The sequence below is a fragment of the Ascidiella aspersa genome, chromosome 3, assembly GCF_963924565.1.
Source record: "Ascidiella aspersa chromosome 3, kaAscAspe10.2, whole genome shotgun sequence".
NCBI lineage: Eukaryota > Metazoa > Chordata > Ascidiacea > Phlebobranchia > Ascidiidae > Ascidiella > Ascidiella aspersa.
Genome location: NC_139449.1, coordinates 18,164,056 through 18,183,687, shown reverse-complemented (window position 1 = coordinate 18,183,687; position 19,632 = coordinate 18,164,056). Strand labels below are relative to the sequence as shown.

The 19,632-nt window shown below is 36.1% G+C and overlaps 2 protein-coding genes across 2 annotated transcripts; both read left to right on the top strand.

Moving 5' to 3' along the window:
- The first annotated feature begins 802 nt into the window (after positions 1-802).
- LOC146160525 (xaa-Pro dipeptidase-like) lies at positions 803-8,943 on the top strand. Its single transcript, XM_083383416.1, has 13 exons — positions 803-917; positions 1,488-1,538; positions 2,370-2,553; positions 2,813-3,004; positions 3,265-3,312; positions 3,460-3,521; positions 4,474-4,641; positions 5,392-5,538; positions 6,004-6,152; positions 6,722-6,906; positions 7,235-7,345; positions 7,585-7,668; positions 8,029-8,943. Exons 2-13 carry the CDS (start codon positions 1,519-1,521, stop codon positions 8,194-8,196), a joined length of 1,518 nt encoding a protein of 505 aa, XP_083239542.1. The 5' UTR covers positions 803-917; positions 1,488-1,518; the 3' UTR covers positions 8,197-8,943.
- A 1,384-nt stretch (positions 8,944-10,327) lies between these two features.
- LOC146160524 (uncharacterized) lies at positions 10,328-19,589 on the top strand. Its single transcript, XM_083384374.1, has 14 exons — positions 10,328-10,519; positions 10,876-10,935; positions 10,998-11,049; positions 11,111-11,235; positions 13,378-13,498; positions 13,790-13,884; positions 14,116-14,269; positions 14,369-14,529; positions 15,236-15,400; positions 15,573-15,719; positions 15,884-16,008; positions 17,190-17,287; positions 18,104-18,302; positions 19,278-19,589. The coding sequence occupies exons 1-14, from the start codon at positions 10,400-10,402 to the stop codon at positions 19,417-19,419; spliced, it is 1,764 nt and encodes a 587-aa protein (XP_083240500.1). The 5' UTR covers positions 10,328-10,399; the 3' UTR covers positions 19,420-19,589.
- Positions 19,590-19,632: the final 43 nt, after the last annotated feature.

The following is a 19,632-nucleotide window of genomic DNA, read 5'->3' as shown; positions in this document are numbered from 1 at the left end:
TTTGTGACGTAATAATCTTAAATACAATGGACGAGAAACCATCCGAGTTTGGGCTTTTTTCCCCAGCATTTAAAGAATTATTAAAATAACGCACATTATTTGGGTTAGGATTCGGGTTAGCGTTAGGGTTTAGGTGGGTCAAGTGTTATTAACCCTATCTCATACTTTTTGTTATCTTTTCTGAACTTTTAATGAATATTTTTAATTTATCTACGCCGGGAGTTTACCTAAAGGTCCAAATCAGTGCATTGCCAGGACCTCAAGGTCTAAAAGTCTAGACTTTTCTGCCATTGGATGCCCTGATTGTCGTAGACCTTTTTGCTTAGAAATGCACTGATTTCTAACGGATCGGGTGAATTCACCCACATTGTTTCGGACATTGTACCCTGTGCTTTGCTATATTTGTTGCAAATATAGAAGATATTGTAACGTTGGTGCTAATTTTTCAATTAAATGGATGTCAGCAAAGCATCTTTTTTTGATTTTATGGCACTTCACGCTGGTCTAGGGTGTGTAGAAGTAGTAGCACCAAATTTTGAGATGTGCAATCATGTTCTTTACACACCTCAGGTTCAAAATCTGGCGCTCTTTCACTTATAAATGTACGTGAAAATTAATAAAAAAAAAACTTTCTTCAAATGCCGCATACCATAACGCATATTGTTTGGGTTAGGGTGCGGGTTAGCGTTTGGTTGAGGGTGGGTCAAGTAATATTATGTTTATTATTAATAATAACTTGACCCACCCTCAACCAAACGCTAACCCGCACCCTAACCCAAACAATATGCGCTGTGGTATGCGGTATTATTTTGTTTTGTTTTTTGCATAACTTTTCACGTACATAAGTGGAAGAGCGCCAAAAATCTTAACACAATTTATCTTTTTTCTAAGTTCAAGAGCGCAGTATACCAATTCAGGTATGCACAAAATTGATTTAGGGTTCCTCTTTTTTCCGGATTTTTTAAATAAATTTAATTAAGTTTTTCCGGTGGTAAGCACAAATAAAGCAACTCAGGCAACGACTTTAATATGTTTGGTATCTATTTTTACATTAGTCAATAATGACAAGTTTTTAAATTTTTGCTATGTTGCCGAATAAACAAGATTATAAAAAAATTTCCAGAGATTCGGGATGGTTATTTCGCGGGAAATCGTGTCATTTCCCGTTGAAACATTCCTGGAGAGGAATTTTAACGCAGATGGAATCTTTGTTCCGTCTGCATTAAACTCGGGGGAAAATATGTACGGGTACATTCTAACAGAAAATATGCTTTTTTTATTTTAAGTATTATAAAATGCCTTGTTAAGCAGGAGATTGAGCTATAATTTGTTTTGCACTGTTTTTTTAGATCTTACAATAGGTTGTTTATGAAGCATAAAATTTGACAATTTACCTGTTCCAGCCAGATTAATAGTTTGAGTTGTTTTTGCCCAATTAAATTATAATTAATGCCTTGTTTTAACAAGCAAACTGTTTATACTTTTAGGTACAATATTGTAGGATACGAAATATTCAAAATGAGCCATGAAAGAGCAACGTAAGTTTTGTTGTTTATTTTAACTAGAGTTTAGTGTCAATAATTAAATATATTCGAGTATATAATATCAATTTGTATCACTAATTGTTGAAACCAAGTCATTTGTAAAACAACTCAAGTACATGTCATAAATCATTAAAATTGGTAAACTCGTCTGATAATTATGAGCAAGAACTTAACTAAAAACCAACAAAAAAAAAGGAATCAAATTGTTTTACATTCAAAAATTGAGATAAATAACTAATTTTTGTAATAAAATGTTAATTGGAAACAATTTTTAAACCCTTTCATTTAACTCAATTATGTTTTAAAATCATTACCCATTTAAACTTGAAAAATTGGTGCAATTTTCCCTAACTAGTTTTAGAAGTATAAGTTAAAGGTTATTTGCCAAAAAAGCAACATAAACATATTTTGACAGTTTCAACAAAGTATTGCAATTTTTTTATGAATTCTTTAGTCTAAAGAAGCTTTTGGTAAATTTACTTGGAAGACCTAGTAAGGTGACACAATAAAAGTATGTTTTTGTTATTTTTTGTTCAACCTTTTTTTTCACTGTCTAACAAGTGAAACAAAAATCACTATATTTGAATTAAAAATGGCTTAAACCTAATAGAGGAATTAAAAAAAAATATGTTAACAAAAATAAATAGTGAAATCTACTAAAGGTTCAAAGTTTTTGTTAATTTTGTCACTCAAGTATTAATATTAAACTTGTTTGTTATTTAATAATTTATTTTAACTTAAGTAATTAAAAAAGGTACCTTTTTGCGGCTTGATAAAGTATGACAAAATAACTCAACTAAAGTATGACTAACTAATGATATATAGACCTGCATTTTGCCTGGGGGATCACACCTATCCTGTGCCCATGAGCTTGTTTGCTAACAATCGTCAAAGGTTATGTAAAAAACTGAAAAAAGCTGAAAACCTTCCTGAGAATGCAGTTGTTTTTCTACAAGGAGGAAGTCAGTTGCAGCAAGATTCAACTGATGTAGATCTTGTTTTTCGCCAGGTTGGCATTGCAATGTTTTACCAATGCAGCTTCTAAAACTATAGATATTGTGTATCTTTTGACAGTTTTAACAAAACTTAACATGCATACCTTTGTTTGTATTTTTATAAGCCTTATTTTGTACATAATTTTATGTTCCAGTTTATCAAAATTTTTCTATGTATATCATCCTGTTTGCTCAACCATTGGTTTGTAACATAATTTTTTAATACAATTTCAAGCTGTACATTCAATAAGGTTTTGTTCATCTTTTTTTCAGGAATCATTTTTCCAGTGGTGTTTTGGAGTTAGTGAGGCAGACTGCTATGGCTTTATTGATGTAAGGACAGGAAAGGCCACCCTATTCATTCCAAAACTTCCAGAATCCTATAGGGTATGGATGGGAGAGATTTTCCCACCAAGTCACTTTCAGGCAAAATATGCCATAGAAGATGTTAGGTTTGTTAATGATGTAAGTAATTCAACTACTTAGTTAAAAAATGTGAATAAATGGTGCTTTCCTGCCGTTAGCAAGTAAATATCGACAAATGTATTGACTGTTTATAAGTTTAAAGCAAATTTATTTAGAGTTTGAAATGTTTATTTTTATTTATCTTGACGTCCTTTTAGTTGTGTTCGGAAATACATATTGTAAAATAAATCTGCATGAATATACATATATCTTTACATATATACATTATTAATTGTTAATATACTAAGCTATTTTTAAAGATTCCAAAAGCATTGCAAGAAGCAAATGCAGCTACTCTTTTGACTTTGGTAAGAGTGACAACAAATTGTTAATTCTTATATTTTTAAATTGATTTTCTCCCTAAGCCAGTATATAAAAAGCAAAACATTATTATTTAACTTTTTAAACTTAAATAAAGTTACATGATTTGTGAGTTGTGACCATGTTTTATGCAGAGAGGAGTAAACACGGACAGTGGATTGACTACCAAAGAAGCAGCTTTTGATGGAATTAGCGAGTTAGTAAATTTCCGGTGTATCTATTATTATGTAGTTGTTTGTGCTAACCCAACTTAAAAAGTTTTTTTAAATGTTTACAGTAGTCATTCCCAACCTTTATGGTCCTCTGGCCTCGTTTTTTTTGAAAATTTGCGCAACACTCCCCACGTTTTTTGTGGCATGCACAACTAACTAAAGTAACAGATTATCCATTTGCAACACTACCACTTTAATCCCAATAAAGAAATGTGTTCCAGAGAATTTAATTGTGTGTAAAACTCTAAACTAATACAGAGAGCTTTATGGAGTGTCACAAAATGGGTGTTTGCTGTTCAGGTGTCGAAAAACCGCACCTGTTTCTTTGACAAAGACTATTTGACTGAATCTATACCCTGAAGCAAATACCATAAGGCAATAACATAACTGTTAGTCTGGCGGATTCTTATGCTCGTTTTACTGCTAAGTTTTCTTCGTTAATATTGTTTGTTTTTTTCTTATCAGTTTAATGTTTAACAATCAATGCACGGAGACTCCCAGACAACCCATTGCGACCCCCAGGCTGGGGGAGCCAATACCACTGGTTTACAGGAAGCCCTACCATATTATTTTTTAGGTTTAATAAATTTCATCAAAGGCAAGAAGAATGTATTATAATAAATTTTGTCAAGAAACCAAAAAAATAGCTGTTTAAAAAGTATTATTTTTTTTCGATTTAGTAATTCCAATGTATTTAAACAAACAATTATTATTTTTTACAAATAGCTAACCATGTATTTTTTAGAAAACTAGCTCAAGCTTAAAGTAACTGACACAAGATAACATGTGTGACGCATATATGCGATTTTATATTTCTGGATTTAACATTGCGGTTTTTGTTTTTCCTGTCAAATTTGACATTTTGGTTCGTGTTTTCGTCTTGACATTTTGGTTTCGTGTTTTTATCACGTTAACGACAAAACGTCCAACATTTAGATTTAAGGTGGACAACATAATTCTGCACCCGATCATCAGCGAGTGTCGAGTACTAAAGAGCGAGCAAGAGCTTCAGGTCCTCCGCTATGTTAATCGTGTTAGCAGCGAGGCTCACAAGGAGCTCATGCGGCGAATAAGGCCTGGATGGATGGAATACCAGGCAGAAAGGTGCTTGGTCTGTTGCCGCCCGTATAATTCATTTGATCGTCGCGATTCGGTAGAGCCTCGTCACAAACACATATTACTTGTTTTAAATTATGACGCATTTTGTTCTGCAATGCTGCAAAACTTCTATGCACGAAGCCCTCTACAGAGTATTGCCAAAACATAGCTGTTATTTTATCTTTTTAACTAAACGCTGAACGCGATTAGTGTTATGCGTATAAAACGAAAGAAAAGGGGAACACACAGGGCAACGCTGCAGAGAGCGTTAAGCAGCAATCGTCGACAAACACTTTTTACCATTTGCCTGCAAAAGTCCCTTGGTAAATATTTGTGCCAGCTTCGACTTCGGAATCTGGTCATTGCACTGCCGTTTGTACTAGCCTGCAGTTAAAGTTTAACCCGTGATCGTACAATTCATACAATGGTTGTAATCGAGGAGAATTGCTGCAAAAGCAGGTCCAAGAAATATTTTGTTAGCATCAGTTTTCGCCAAAACATGTCAGACCGATTTGCGCAACACTCGTTAAAAATAATGACTAAATGGCTTTTCCGGATGACATTAACATTATAGCCAATTTATGCCTCACACGCAAACATTTATATCTAATAATACCGCTCTGTACTCTGACTTTGTCAAAACAGTCACAGTCACGTTTTTGTCCCATGACTTTTTAACGGGATTTGAACGCACTTGCCTTTAAGCTCAGCTACATCCGGTCTGGGTCAATTTAACCTTTGTGGGCGTTTCTTTAGCTTGTTCAAGCATCACGTGTACACCCACGGTGGCTGTAGACATGTTGCCTACACATGCATTGGTGCCACTGGCCACCATGGAGCCATTCTGCATTATGGACACGCTGGAGCACCAAACGACCGACAGTCACTGGACGGCGACATGTGGTATGTTTTCCCTTAATTTCGTTTTACAGCGTTTAACCTTTTCTTCGTTATTCAAAAGTAGTTAACCGTTGCACAACAAAAATGATCTCCCGGTTGAGCAGTTTTGTACAGTCGTGTAATTCCATTATTTGCACGCTTTGGGGTCCCCAATTAACATGTTCTGATAACTCATGTACATTGTACACCTGTATTTACTTTAAAATTTGTAAAGTTCACGCGTTTCGTTCCGTTTTCGGATTGTTGGAGCAGTCACTAAAATAAAAGGTTTAACAATCTTCTCAAACCCTGTCGTACATCTAAGATGTTACGGAGAAACTTAAGTTTTACCCATCGCATTGTTTAATAATTTTTAATGTAGTAAATACAAAGGTTCTTAGTAGACCACACTACAACTGGGTTTCTGTGTCTTGCTTTGTTTGTTTTTTGCATAGTGACAATTGGCAATAAATTTGTAACATTCATTAGTTTGTTCGACATGGGCGGCGAATACTACTGCTACGCCAGCGACATCACGTGTTCATATCCGGTCAACGGAAAGTTTACGGACGACCAGAAGGCGATTTACAACGCGGTTCTCAAAGCAAGTAGAGCAGTGCAGAAGGCACTAAAGCCGGGTATGTTTTATCCAGACGCTGCGGTCGTTGTATCACTTAGTGTGAGCCAGGTTTTACGTGTGAACCAGGTTTGTGATAAACCAGCATTTCTTAACCTGGGGAAAATTTACCCCAGGGAATAAATTTCCTCGTTTTATGTGGTAAATAAGCTACCAATTAAATTATCCACATCAGTTGAAGGGACAGAAAGATTGTGCCAGCTGTAGGTATTGGTAGCCTACTTTCCTAGTTCAGATCAACTGCTATTTCGAAGCTAGCTAAGTAGCCTATTGATTCTTTAAAACATCGCTGTCTTTTATTTGTCATTTGCCAACAAGCAAGGGCACTAGGGCAGCCATCGCATTGATAACTGATGTAATTTGTTAATTTCGTTTTTTAATAAATGAGCATCATTTTATATATCGGGGGTAAATCTGATTTGATCTCTGTTAAAAGGGTAAAACATACAAAAAAGGATCAGCACCGCTGTGCTAAACTATATCGCACAGTGTATTTTTAGCATCATTGCTATGACGATCGGTTTACGACAAATGATGGTGACATATTATCGGACACTATTCCTTCCGCAGGTGTGTCATGGGTGGATATGCACTTGTTAGCGGACCGGGTTCAGCTCGAAGAACTAAAGTCGATCGGTATTATTCATGGTGAGATTGACGACATGATGAAAGTGCGCTTGGGGGCACTTTTTATGCCTCACGGCCTGGGACACTTTATGGGACACGATGTGCACGACGTAGGGGGCTATCCTGAGGTAAGTGTATCTGCTTCAATCGGTATTAACTGAGTTAGATGTATTTTTTGGGGCTTTTAGTTGGGGCTTAGATTAAGCACTATAACGCTAAAGACAGTACGTTTTACTCTGATTGCAGAATAACACGTAACTTTTAATATTATTTTAGCTTGTAGTCATGTTTTAGTAGGTAATTTTATTTTTTAGGTTGGTCATGGAAATATTTGCCAAATCTTAAATTATGTGTAGTTATAATTTCCAAGGGTTTAAACGACCGAGTAACGGGCTTCTTGATCCCAACGTGGAGTGACTGTCAGTTGATATTTATTAAATTTTCGTTTACAAAAAGGGTGGGCCGGAACGTAGAAGCGAGCCTGGATTACGCAGTTTGCGCACAAGTCGTCGCATGCAGGCCGGAATGGTCCTCACCATAGAACCCGGCATCTACTTCAACTGGCCAGTAAGTTTGGATTTAAGAATACCGAGAAATTAAAATACCGATATACCGGTGTATCGCGGTTTGGCCGAAAAAATATACTGTTTGTTATCAGTATGTTGATTGGTTAAAGAATTATTATATATTTAACGATCAGATTAAAAAAAGTACAGATAAAGTTTTACAACCACATAGAAGATTTTAATTTTTATTATTGTTAATTGTTGTGTTTTCGTTCCAATATAAAAATTTTGCTTTAACAGGAAATCGAGGCCGCATTGAACAATCCGGAGTTGTCGCGATTTCTTGACGCGCAACAAATTCGTCGGTTTCAAAATTTCGGAGGGGTAAGTCTCCTACTCAGGCATTGGTGTGTTGTGCCTCTAATAGTACAGTGAGTATAAAGCTTTTGCGTGACACAATTGGCGGGGGCCAGTTTTTACTATATATTTTCTGAAACCTTTAGGTCTATGTTGCAATAAATTACGAATCATATGCCTGTTAAAACATTTCAGTTAAAACTTAATACAGTGGAGATCGATTTATGCCTATGAATTATTGTCGTAGATAAGTTCAGTCTAACGCCAGTAAAACGTTAACGTGTTCGAAAATGCCTAATAATGAATATCATCCCGTTCTTATTGGACGAAATCTAGCCCCTGAACAAAAATGTTTTCTTGGTTCTTATTTTCAACCACTGTTGTCAGGTTCGGATCGAGGATAATGTGGCGGTGACAGAAGAAGGCATGGAAATGCTGACATGCGTACCGCGTGACGTCAGCGATATCGAGGCCCTTATGGCCGAGGGAAGAACTCGCTCCTCCGAACCAGAGGGAACCCTCCTACCAAACACCAAAAATTTAACTGCATTTTGAAGCGAGTTTGGCCTCCTGTCTTATGCCCCTTGGCCTTGGGATGATAATTTTCTTATACTTCTTAAAAATTGAACATAGCCCTTTTTCTTGAATAGTTACTGTCTCACAGTGCCCCTTGGCCTTTGGATGATAATTTTCTTATACTTCTTAAAAATTTAACATAGCGCTTTTTCTTGAATAGTTACTGTCTCACAGTAGTTATTCCTTCAATTGTATTTTTTGAAACTGCAATTTGTATAGGCCTTAATTACTTCGTTGAGTGTGTTTATTTTTTGTATAATCTGTTACTAAAATTGCTACGTGTTGGAATCATATTGTTCTAAAGGGGTTCTTAAACTGGGGTCCATTGACCCCTTGGGGATACATGAACTAGTTTTAGGTCCATGAAGGCCTAATTGAAATATAAGTGTATATTTAAGAAGTAATCAATTTTTTAAAGAAAATAGTTTAATTAAAAATAAAACGGTTTTATACTGGCTGTGTTTAAACTCCTTTTCATTTCCACATTTTTTGGACCGAAATCAACAGATTAATGAAGTCTATTTGTATTGTGAGTCAATTTTTGAAATTTTCTTGCCTACCGTGGTGCACGTAAAGCAAAAAAATAGGTATTCGCATTAAAAAAACATTTAAGAACCCCTGTTCTAATCTATCTGTTCAGAAATTACAACAAATTGTGTAGCGAACAATCCGAATTTCTTCGTTTGTTAACTAATTATTTCACCATGCATTGTGAATACATTCGGCTCGTTACTGTGTTACTTTATTGCTAATTGTAGGAAAGTACAGATACCAACGTGTTTGAATTCATGAATAACTTTAGATTTTGTGAGAGGTTATGCTACAGATAAGCTAAGGACGTCTGTTAATATCCGAGCAAATACTAGAAAACAGGTCGTATATTATTACTAGTTCATTAATTAAGATTGTACCGATGTCGGTTCGATAAACCTAGGTAACGATAATGACAGCCACAACTGGAGTTTAAATAAAAAAATATATTTGTCAGAAAATAACACTTCTACAATTGTAGGTAAATGTGTTTATGTAGCCAAAATATTCCTAACAGCTTTATTATGTTTCATTATTAATCCTATTAAATCTAGTTTTGACTCTTGTAAATAAATCACTGTATTCTGTCAGCTAAAACGTTAGAGTGATCAACGATAGCGACACTTATTTAGCAGTCCACAGAAAATATACAATACGGAAAATACTATTACAATACGGAAAATACTATTTTATACTTTTCACGATAAAAAATATTATTTAGGTGTAGGCAGACTTCAACGAAAGGCTAAAGAAATACGTTTATATCTCACCACAAACTGATATAATTTCTAAAACAATAAAACTTGAATATTACAATTTAAACGGATATTTTTATTCTTCGAAATTTTTTAATTAAATATTTTTTAAAAAACGTGCAATTTCTTTCAAGAAAATGTGAATCCAGTTGTTTTTCGACGTCAAATACGTTCCACATGAATATTGCTTTGAGAGAAAACCAACGTCAGCCCAACAACGTCCTGCAATCGAATTTTATGGCGGTTCAACAACAAGAACGCTTTCTTGCATTGCTATAACTTCCCATTGGTTATTGTAGTTCAGTAATAAGCATTTTGCTCAACGCAGGTTCTCCAAAGTAGCGTAATTTCCCCGAAGTTGTTTGGTTGAAACCTGTTTCGTATTGACCAATTGTTTTTTTTTCAATAAGAAGCTGCGATTGTGACTGAGGTACATAATAATTTCCTAAATATTTGCTTCAAGGAATAGGTCGAACTAGTCAACTTACTATCGTGTAATTAAGTTTACGTTTCACAGTTCCTACAATGCATTAGACTATAGGCATATATCTTTTTGAATAAACGGCTGAAGTGAAGTTTGTACCGTATGTACTTTGGACCAGGCACTAAAGATATACACTATACAGGTAATTGCAATTGAAAAGAGTTTGAAGTACATTATGGTGATGCAAAAATGCGTAAACAAAATAAGTCAATTGCAAAATTAAATTATTTTTTGTAGACAACAGAGGACCTAACTGGATTAGCTATTGAAAACTTGAAATATATCTAATACCGTACTTTAGTTACATGAAAACTATTTTTATATAACCTTTTTAGCTGTTTGCTCTTACAGTAACTTTAGGCCTAGGTAGATAAGGTTGTGTTATTCGTGGCTGGTTTCACATTCTATCACCATGCAAGTCGTCGTTTTTCACACTCTTGTCATCGCTTTTTGCTTCGTGACAAGCACTACGCAGCATACTATTGACATGGGAACTTGTTCTTGCTCGTGCAGCAAGGACGGATCGCGATCGGTAAGTATATAGGAAGGTTATACAGAAACCTGCTTCACAATCGCTACCGAGGTAATTTTGGAAAACAAAGATTAATAATTAATAGGGATGCGACGAGCTTTACTTTTTCTTTGGCGTGATGATATGTTTACTATAGTCATAATTGGATGAACAGATTTCGAATAAATAAAGCCCACTCTGATCATGGCTCACCGTAAGCCTTTTTAGCTTCAATCAACTCCTGTCACACTTTTTACAAATATGGATCAACATTGCTATTTTACGTTTGCCCATGTGACCAAGAAAAACTAAGCAATAGTACGTCAAGTTCGTCATGTATGTATTTTATTTTTATTAAGTTGAATTTTTCCATTCAGTTAAGCGGGGCGCAAACTGACAGAGTTGTGGCTGGTCCTCCAGGAAAGCAAGGACCAGTGGTAAGTTGCTGTAATGCAACACTGCATTAAAGACGTTTTATTGATTTGTAACCTTTCCTAAGGGTGAAGCTGGGCCTCCTGGACTAACAGGAGAACCTGGGCCTCCAGGGAAAGGTAAACATTAAATGAAGTAGGTTTTGTTACAAAAACTCGTTAAACCATATCCACTCTTTAGGACTACAATCCGTAGTTGGTACTGCCATGAATCCAGCAAAATCATGCTCGCAACTCTTCATAGGCGGAAAAAGGCTCAATGGTGTTTATTACATCAAACCCTCTCAGTTTTCAGAAGCGATTCAGGTGACTATACCATGATGTGTACGCAAAACAAATCATTTAAAAAAACATACTTAAGTATTAAGGCATAATACTGCAACGTTAAAAACAATATATATTTGTTCCACAGTGAACAGTTTTTTTTAGTTAAAATAGAAGACAATTAACACTGGTCAATTTCTACATGCCTAATTGTCAGTCCATTGGTGAAACAGTGGTGAAATGTATTGCTAAAAGTAAGGCGGGAAATATATTAACTATAGGAGAAACGACTCCAACCACTGTTTTAGACCATTTTATAATAACATCTTTGAAAGCCCATGCGTTAAACGGCATTTTATAAATTGACAGTTTTGCTAGCCTAATCCATATAAATGCGTTTTCCACTGTTCCCTAACTTTTACATGGTGTTCGTGCTCCTATTTTATTAGTTTTACAGTATAAAGCAGGGGCGGGCAACTTCTCCAGTTGCGGCAGACTGTGGTCGCGAACCACATTAGCATGTAAGACCGGAAATTGTCTGCGGGCCGCTCAAATTCCCGTCGCGGGCCGGGTCGGGCCCACGGGCCGTATGTTGCCCGCCCCTGCTATAAAGTATAACGCAAAACACCAGGGTACTGTTTAGTTTTAGCAAACGTGTAAAACGAAATTCGACAATTTTCTTCAAGTGAGGCCAATTCAGTTAAATAGTATAACATAGTGCGAATGCAACGAGTATGGGAAACACAAGGCGATTTTTTAATCTGATCGCGTTATTAGCCTATATATTGTGTGTGAACCGCGAACAATATAGGATAGGCCAGTGGTTCTCAACCGAAAGGCTCTCGACCCTCGTGGCCTCCTGCTTATAAAAATACCAAGCATTGTGTTTAAAGCATTTTCATTTGTTTTACTTCTTCACGTTAATAACCGATACAGCCGTTAATCAACGAATAAATGCACTAACTTTCTAAAATATTACCAAATAAGTCATTTCAATTTAAACTAACTTAGTTAGTCATTATAAATTTTGTTTTTCGACGCCACCAAAGTATTTTTATATTCGGCTCTGTTTTGTATTGAGGCAAGCGATGTCATTACATTCGTCGGGATGATTACTCGATTTTGGTTTTATTAATGCGTTACTATTAGCTTACTGGACTAATAAGCTGCATAAACCGATGAAAGTTGGCCTAAAAATGACCCTTTGTTGACCCGGTAGCGTACTTTATGCGTTTTACGGTGAAATGTTTCTTTTGCAGCTGAACGCCCTTAAAGGAAATTGCAAACCATTGCACCTGGCAATACACACTATAGTTGCTCGCCTAACAGCATTTGTCGGACACTTGGTATCAGCAAGTAACATTGGCCGCTCAAAAAATGCTGGCGCCGCACTACGTGGCTACATACACAGCAACAAAGCAAATGTTTGGCCATATAGACAGGCCTTAATCAATACTTACCAATGGCGAACGTTTGATTAAGCGTAAATTTTCGTGATAAAACGAATTCAATATTATACTTTAAACATGGCTACTTACGCGTCAAAAACTTGTTAAAAAATTTTGTTACAAAACGTCACAAAAAACATTTACAGTCATAATAAGAACACAAAACTAAGTTAACTGGTAAATTTTGAAAATAGTGACACTTTGGTTGCGCATTATCTAGCTGAATAGTTATGCCGATAACTCCCCAATGACCGCTCCCACAGGGGGGCCGGGGGCCACGGTTAAGAAACCCTGGGATAGGCAATTGATATTGTGACTCTAGATTAGATGATTGCCTTCGTAGACCTACCTGGCTTAAACAAGTTTTCTTATAAAAGGTCGGATAACTGATAACAAGACCTGAACATCGCAGGCCGGATAGCAGTAAGGATTCACGATGACGGGCCGGTTAAAAAAACTGTCGAAGTTTGTTAACTTAATTATTGCTGTACGAATGAACTATAAATAACTGTGCAATAACAACAGTGATTGGCCTTTTCATTAAATTTTAGTTTTGAGTTACATTTGACAACATTTTAACTGTAGACCTATACTCCATCTTCATTAAATATAGCCTAATATGCCGCGGGCCGGATTAATTGACCCGACGGGCCGTATCTGGCCTGCGGCCGTAGTTTGATGATCCCTGCTCTAGTTAGGTTTTTTTTAACATGTGCTATTACTATGGTTCCATTAGGTCTACTGCGATTTTACCAGAAAGGGTTGGACCCTTGTGGCGAGCGTCCATGAAAATAATATCATGGGAAAATGTACAACCGGTGACAAGTGGTCCAGTGAACAAGGGAACGTGACAACCGGTATTCTTCTATACTGCATATAGTGAAGACACTTTTAACAAACGTTATTGAGTGTGCTAGATGTAATACAGGTGTAAAGTAGTGCAGCACACTGGCGATAACCAAAAAGTTTTTTCCAATCAATTTTTATCATATTTATCTATTATATCTAGGATTACTAATAACAAGTGTTATAAGGCCCGAAAGCAAACAATAAAACTACAGAGCAACGGTTTAATGTTAAAATTGAAATGTTTCAAAATTTTATTCGCAATTTACGGATTTCATAATGCTTGTTTCTTGCTTACATAGATGAATCTAGCGCCTGGGAAAATTTAGGGACATTTGGGAGCCTTGACTCAATCACCAGCGCCGACTATAAGAATGCAGCCTATTTCAACTTGCCGGTAACCTCTGTTTTGTGGACTGAGTAGATGAGTAATTGTTCATTTATAATTAGATTATATACTAATAAAAAACTACCCTACGTCGGCACTGTTCATAGGTGTGTTTGTTAGAATCAGTTTTACTCCAGGAATTAAACGATTAGCGCACCGGTAATGTGTATCAATAAGAAGAAATCCGACAATTACATGACCAATTAAAAAAAATATAATATAACACATTTCCATTTACAGAGCAGAAATATTATGACCTGGTTCGTTCCAAACGAAACTCCCCTTTCCAATTTGTCAGCAGTAGCAACACACAAACTGTGGACCACTAACGATTTCCTGAATTCAACGCTGCAGCACCTTTTTGCCAAACAAATCCCTCTCACAAAAATGGAAGGTTAGAGGAACATTTATATTAGGGGTTGCAACATGTTTGCCACCACTTTATGCGTACTGTGTTTTGGTGGAAAATGACATGTCTAAATTTTAAACTCAGGAAAATCCTCAAGAAACATGGAAGCCTTCATAAGTGCGGTGCGCAACGATGCCGCCGCTATTAGTGGTCGCATACCTAACTTTAAAAATTACCAGTACGACTGTTCAAACAAGCAATGTATTCAAGACGGCTCGGGAGACATGTATGATGAAGGAAACATTGTAAGTTCCTATCGTAAGTTTTGTTAGCACTTTGACGCTGTGCTAGCTTATAAAATATTTTTTTGTATAAAAATGTTTTGGTTAATTGTTTCTCTGAAACGACCAGGGCATTTGGTTTGCGAAACAAAATAGAAAAAAGTAATGCTTTAATCCCAGTCCTACCTTGTACAAGAGATAATAATTACGGAAGATGGGGAACGCAGCAGCGAGCATATCATGTAACATAACAATACCAAGCAAACGATTTTAAATATACCATAATGATTAGGGAGCCTGATCCTTGCATATGTCTAAAGCTTGAGAAACAGCTTAGTTTTTGGCGTTTTAGCAATTGACAACAATTGCCACGCCTTATATACTCTCATTTAATAAAAAGTTTGTTTTGTGTGAGTAAAAAATAAACAGATTGATGTTAATCCAGGTTAAGTTTGTCATCTAAAGTGGCTTAATTTGAATGTAATTAGCCCAAGGGTCTACAAATATTACACCAAATCAATCTAAAAATGCCAATCTGGGTTGCTTGATGGATGTATATGTTATTTAGAAATAGATAAATGTTTATTTTAGAAGAAGACTAACAAATACTTCTTGGACATGTCTTTTTGCAATAATTTTTGTATTTAAATCGTTTATGGATGAAAAAGGTAGTTGTTCCCTTTTGGAAAATATTATTTGGTTACTGAAAATTGCACTTGGTTGTTTATAGATCAAGTACGCAATTAATAACGAAGCATGGTCAGAACGGTTAACCTATGACGAAGTGTACAGCAATGGTAATGGAGTTGACATCAAAACATGGGCAGGACACCCTTTTGTGCTTCTTGCCTGGATTTCCAATGCACAACAACAAATACAGTTCTTTAAGTTGGAGGTTACGTTTGGTTCTGTAATTTACTGCTATAAATATATTTTATCTTAAAGTTGAGGTTTTGTAAGCTATTATTGCATTGATACATGGTGTATAATACTTTACCTGTATAGAAGATAATCTAACTTGTATCAAACGGTTAAGTTAACTTTAGACATGGTTACTGTTCTAACAGGTGAACAGCAATATGGGGGCAGACGGTCAAGGTTCTGTGGTCACGTACGACTCGAGGATTGTTTATCGCCATTTTACCGTGAACTACAAGGCCAACATCATTTACGGTGCCAGCGATCCAAGCTGCGCTCAAACTTTTTTTTACATTGTAGGTGGTTGAAGAAAAATATATTTATCTACTTGTATTTTTCTGTATTAAAATATACCTGTTTCATACAACTTCGTCATAAGTTCACTGCCGAAACAGAGTTAAAACTGTTTTAATACTAAATAACGGAAGTTTAAGTTATTTTTTTCCTCGTTAATTTTCAGACTTCTAGCACCTGGTCGTCGACAGGGCCTTCAAGAGTGTCAACCCCAATTTGGCAAACTGCTGACACACAGAATCTTAACGAACAATTTGTTGTTCATGGGCCGATGGAAAACATTCTAGTCGGGTAAGACGGCCTGAACCTGGAAAGTATTTTTTCTTTGGTGTTCCAAGGGCGTTAAACCGTTCGTACAATGATTTAATTTCTTATCCAAGCTCAACTGCGGTAATTAACTGCAATAATTATTGCCTTGTGCGTTTAAACAATCACATTTCTCAATTGTGACTTACTTCGGCGCGTGACAAATGTTGGCTGGAGCAGTCAGATAAGCCAACAAAAGAGAAAGTCAATGTTGCAACTTTTAGCGTGGTTAACGGCATATCAATTGCTTGCTCTATTTTTAGTCTGTACCACGGGGTTTTAAACTTTTTTTTAGCTGCGTACCCTTTCGATTTATCGGTATGTATCAGGTACCCTTTTTAAAATGATCGAGTTTAGTTCATGAATCTAGTTTGTGTGCTAAAGGCATCACGTATCTTTTCTTTCGAAAGTAGACGTTTTATAAAATATAATCGGATATTTTTTCGATCAGCAGATTAATGTGTTTTGTATGGGGGCGAGTCGTAAAAATATTAGAGATGACGTCACAAAGCGTGACGTCATGAAGCAAATATTCTACCATCGAGTTAAATACATTCAAGGATATGGCAACACAGCGGTCGCGCGAAAAAGTATCCGATTATATTTTATAAAACGTCTAATTTATAAGATACCTATATACGTGTACCTTTAGCACACAATCGAGATTGATGAATACTCGATCATTGAAACTTATCAAGATGATTTTGCCAATTTGTGTGGGCCATTTACCGCACAGATGTATCTTCACAGAAATCACGTAAAAGTTGTGGTTGTGTTAAAAACAGGGCTGCGCAGTCGGAGTCGGACTCGGGACTCGGGGGATCGGTATGTTTTGCTGGAGTCGGACTCGGGACTCGAGTAAGACCATGTAAAACTTCCCCAGTCCCGAGTCCGACATGCGCATGCGCAGTGCCAAATTTTAAAACAGATATGGCCGCCGACTGGAAATTGTAAAGGTGGAATAGCATATGGTGGAATATTTTTCAACCGGGACAAAGCTTTAAAAACCTGGGCTGTCCCGGATAAAACAGGCATTATGGTAAGCCTCATTATATTGCTGGAAAAATAAATCCGGAAATGAATTTCGATAAAGGTATTTTTGAAGAGCAGTATTTTTTTTGCAATTTTAATTCATTTATTAAATGAAAGCATTTGTTTTGTAATAGGTATATTTTGCTAGCGAAAAATGATGACGTTCTAATTACACAATCTGAAATTGAAGGTGCACTCAGTCAAGTAGCTGATGCACTTGGAAACATGAATGGTGAGTATCTAATTCTAGATAATAATTTGCTGTTTAACACGGCCTTCATATGATACCAATAGTCGTATTTCATATATTACAACGCAAATAGTAACCCGACGCGGCCTAGCCAAATTTTAAGCCTGGCGATCTAGGTGTACGCAAGAAAAAAGAGTAATACCTAGGTCTAGTAGTTAATAAAAAAAAAACATTTTTCGATAAAAACTTCATCAACTATCCTATAGGCATAATGTAGTATATAAGTTGATAGCTTTTACCCGATTGTATTTGGTGCATACAACATTAAACTACCATCAGTTAAAACAGCTGACTGACAATTATTTTTCCTGCTTTAACGTTTCGACGTTCTATCTATATAGTCATTAGTCACCTTCATCAGGGCCACAACACTAAACGCACGTACATGGCACTCCAAACACCAAATAAGAAATAAAAGACAAAAAACGCACCCAGCAACACATAGCCTCTACTGCACAAAACGGAATACCTGCCGCATTTCATACTTAAGCAATTGCATTGCTCAACGATTCATGAAATTAAATTATTTAAAAACTTGATTTTTGCTTCGCTTCGACACTCTTCTCTAAGTATTTCTGGCCGTATAGCCTATACCAATTTACTTACCTGAACATTGTCAATTAAGCTATCGAAATAAAACAAATAGGTGTTTAGTGTTTAGTTTATGTAATTGTGATATATATCATTTAGGAAGAGGGTTAATTCAATTCTTCCATATTGTCATGTCTGTTATTTTACTTGAAAAATTGATACTTTCGAACGAGTTACGGCGACTGAGTACCTTAATTTTATAAACAGTGGGCGGGGAATCTGCGGCATGCAGCAATAGCGAAAACTCGCTACAGGTTCCGGTGGAAAGCGTAGATAATGACGATTTGGCGAGCATTATGAACGTGATTCCGCAGGGAGTCCCTCCGGGTGAATACCAACCTGGGTTCTTCCACTTTCGTCCTTATAGCCGTGATGGAATTCCTCGTGCATTCTGCCCTGGCGTTCGGTATGTTGTTGAAATAATTGGATATTGTGCTTTATACTACCTAATCTATAGGCTTGTTTACTACTTAAATGTACACATCTAAATTGTTTCTCCTGCGAGTTTACACCTCAGTCCCTGCCTAAAGTATGTACTAACTAATATCGGAAAATCCCGCAATGTAGTGCAGCCCAACACCTACTAATAGTTTAATAAAACATTGAAATGACAACGGTGGGGTTAAACAAAACAGCAAATTTCAAGATCAGACGTCCTTCGTATATAAGCTGTCGTATTTATTGTTGACACATTTTTTTTGTTTGTTTTCTACGAATAGAATTATCGACAAGAAACCCTACTTGCACTAAAATCCATTTTTATTATAACGACCTTAATGACATGATATAAAATAAAGTCCTGTTTTCAAATTATTTATTTTGAGTATTTTAAACAAAAATTAGGTAACTTGCCTCAGTCTCTTCCACAAATGACTTAATTTTTAACTTCTTTATGCCAATCAAAATGTAAAACATTTGGCTGTAAATTGGTTAGTTTTTTTGTGTATGGTGTGCACAATATTTATCTTTAACCAATTTAAATACTTTAATACTGTTTTGAATCTGCGACGAATTGAGCAGACAAAAAGATTCACACTGAGCTTGAATGTGTCATTCAATAAAAAATCCTGCATCTTCGCATAACAACCGTAGAATTATTGGTTCAATAGCAACCTTGCAATAAAACACTATGGGCATATTGTAAATACCTTATAACACGGTAAACATTGTGACGTTATCTCTTAAAATGTTGATAACCCCATAAAACACAAATCCTAGAGACATGACCTTGTATCATTTAGGTTCGTCTTATCCTGTAATAAATAAAGTGATAACTTTGGCGCTACGACGATAGCCTGTTTTCTAGTTTGGATAACCGCCCTAAATAACCTTACTGTGCGACAGTAAGAATATAATGATGTAGCGACTCGCCTTTCCCCAGATCAGTCGGCTGCAACCCTGCTAAAATGTGCCTCGGTGGAATTAACACGCATAACTTCGACCGACCAGCTGAATGTGGAGATTTCGGGCTAGTTTCGGGTAGAAGCTTGTACGGCAGCATGCTAATCTTCTATGGTCCTTAAGCCATGTAGATTTAGTGTCAATTTTGTGGATTATAATCACGTAAAACTTCGCTGTTCAACGTAGTATATGTCAAGACTAAGTTCGTTGCATGTGTTACTTATAAACATTCCTTATCATGTGGGTGTAATGTAATGTACATTTCATTTTACAGATTTATACAGTTCACTTTAACCATTTTAAATAAAATCATGTCAGGCATTAACACATTTTTT

Coding starts and splice junctions, on each gene's coding strand:
- LOC146160524 (XM_083384374.1), top strand. CDS start 10,400: ATGCAAGTCGTCGTTTTTCACACTCTTGTCATCGCTTTTTGCTTCGTG. Junction 15,401..15,572: donor TACAGTTCTTTAAGTTGGAG/GTTACGTTTGGT, acceptor CTGTTCTAACAG/GTGAACAGCAATATGGGGGC. Junction 17,288..18,103: donor TGCACTTGGAAACATGAATG/GTGAGTATCTAA, acceptor TTTTATAAACAG/TGGGCGGGGAATCTGCGGCA.
- LOC146160525 (XM_083383416.1), top strand. CDS start 1,519: ATGAGCCATGAAAGAGCAAC. Junction 4,642..5,391: donor ATGGAATACCAGGCAGAAAG/GTGCTTGGTCTG, acceptor GCGTTTCTTTAG/CTTGTTCAAGCATCACGTGT. Junction 6,153..6,721: donor GCAGAAGGCACTAAAGCCGG/GTATGTTTTATC, acceptor TTCCTTCCGCAG/GTGTGTCATGGGTGGATATG.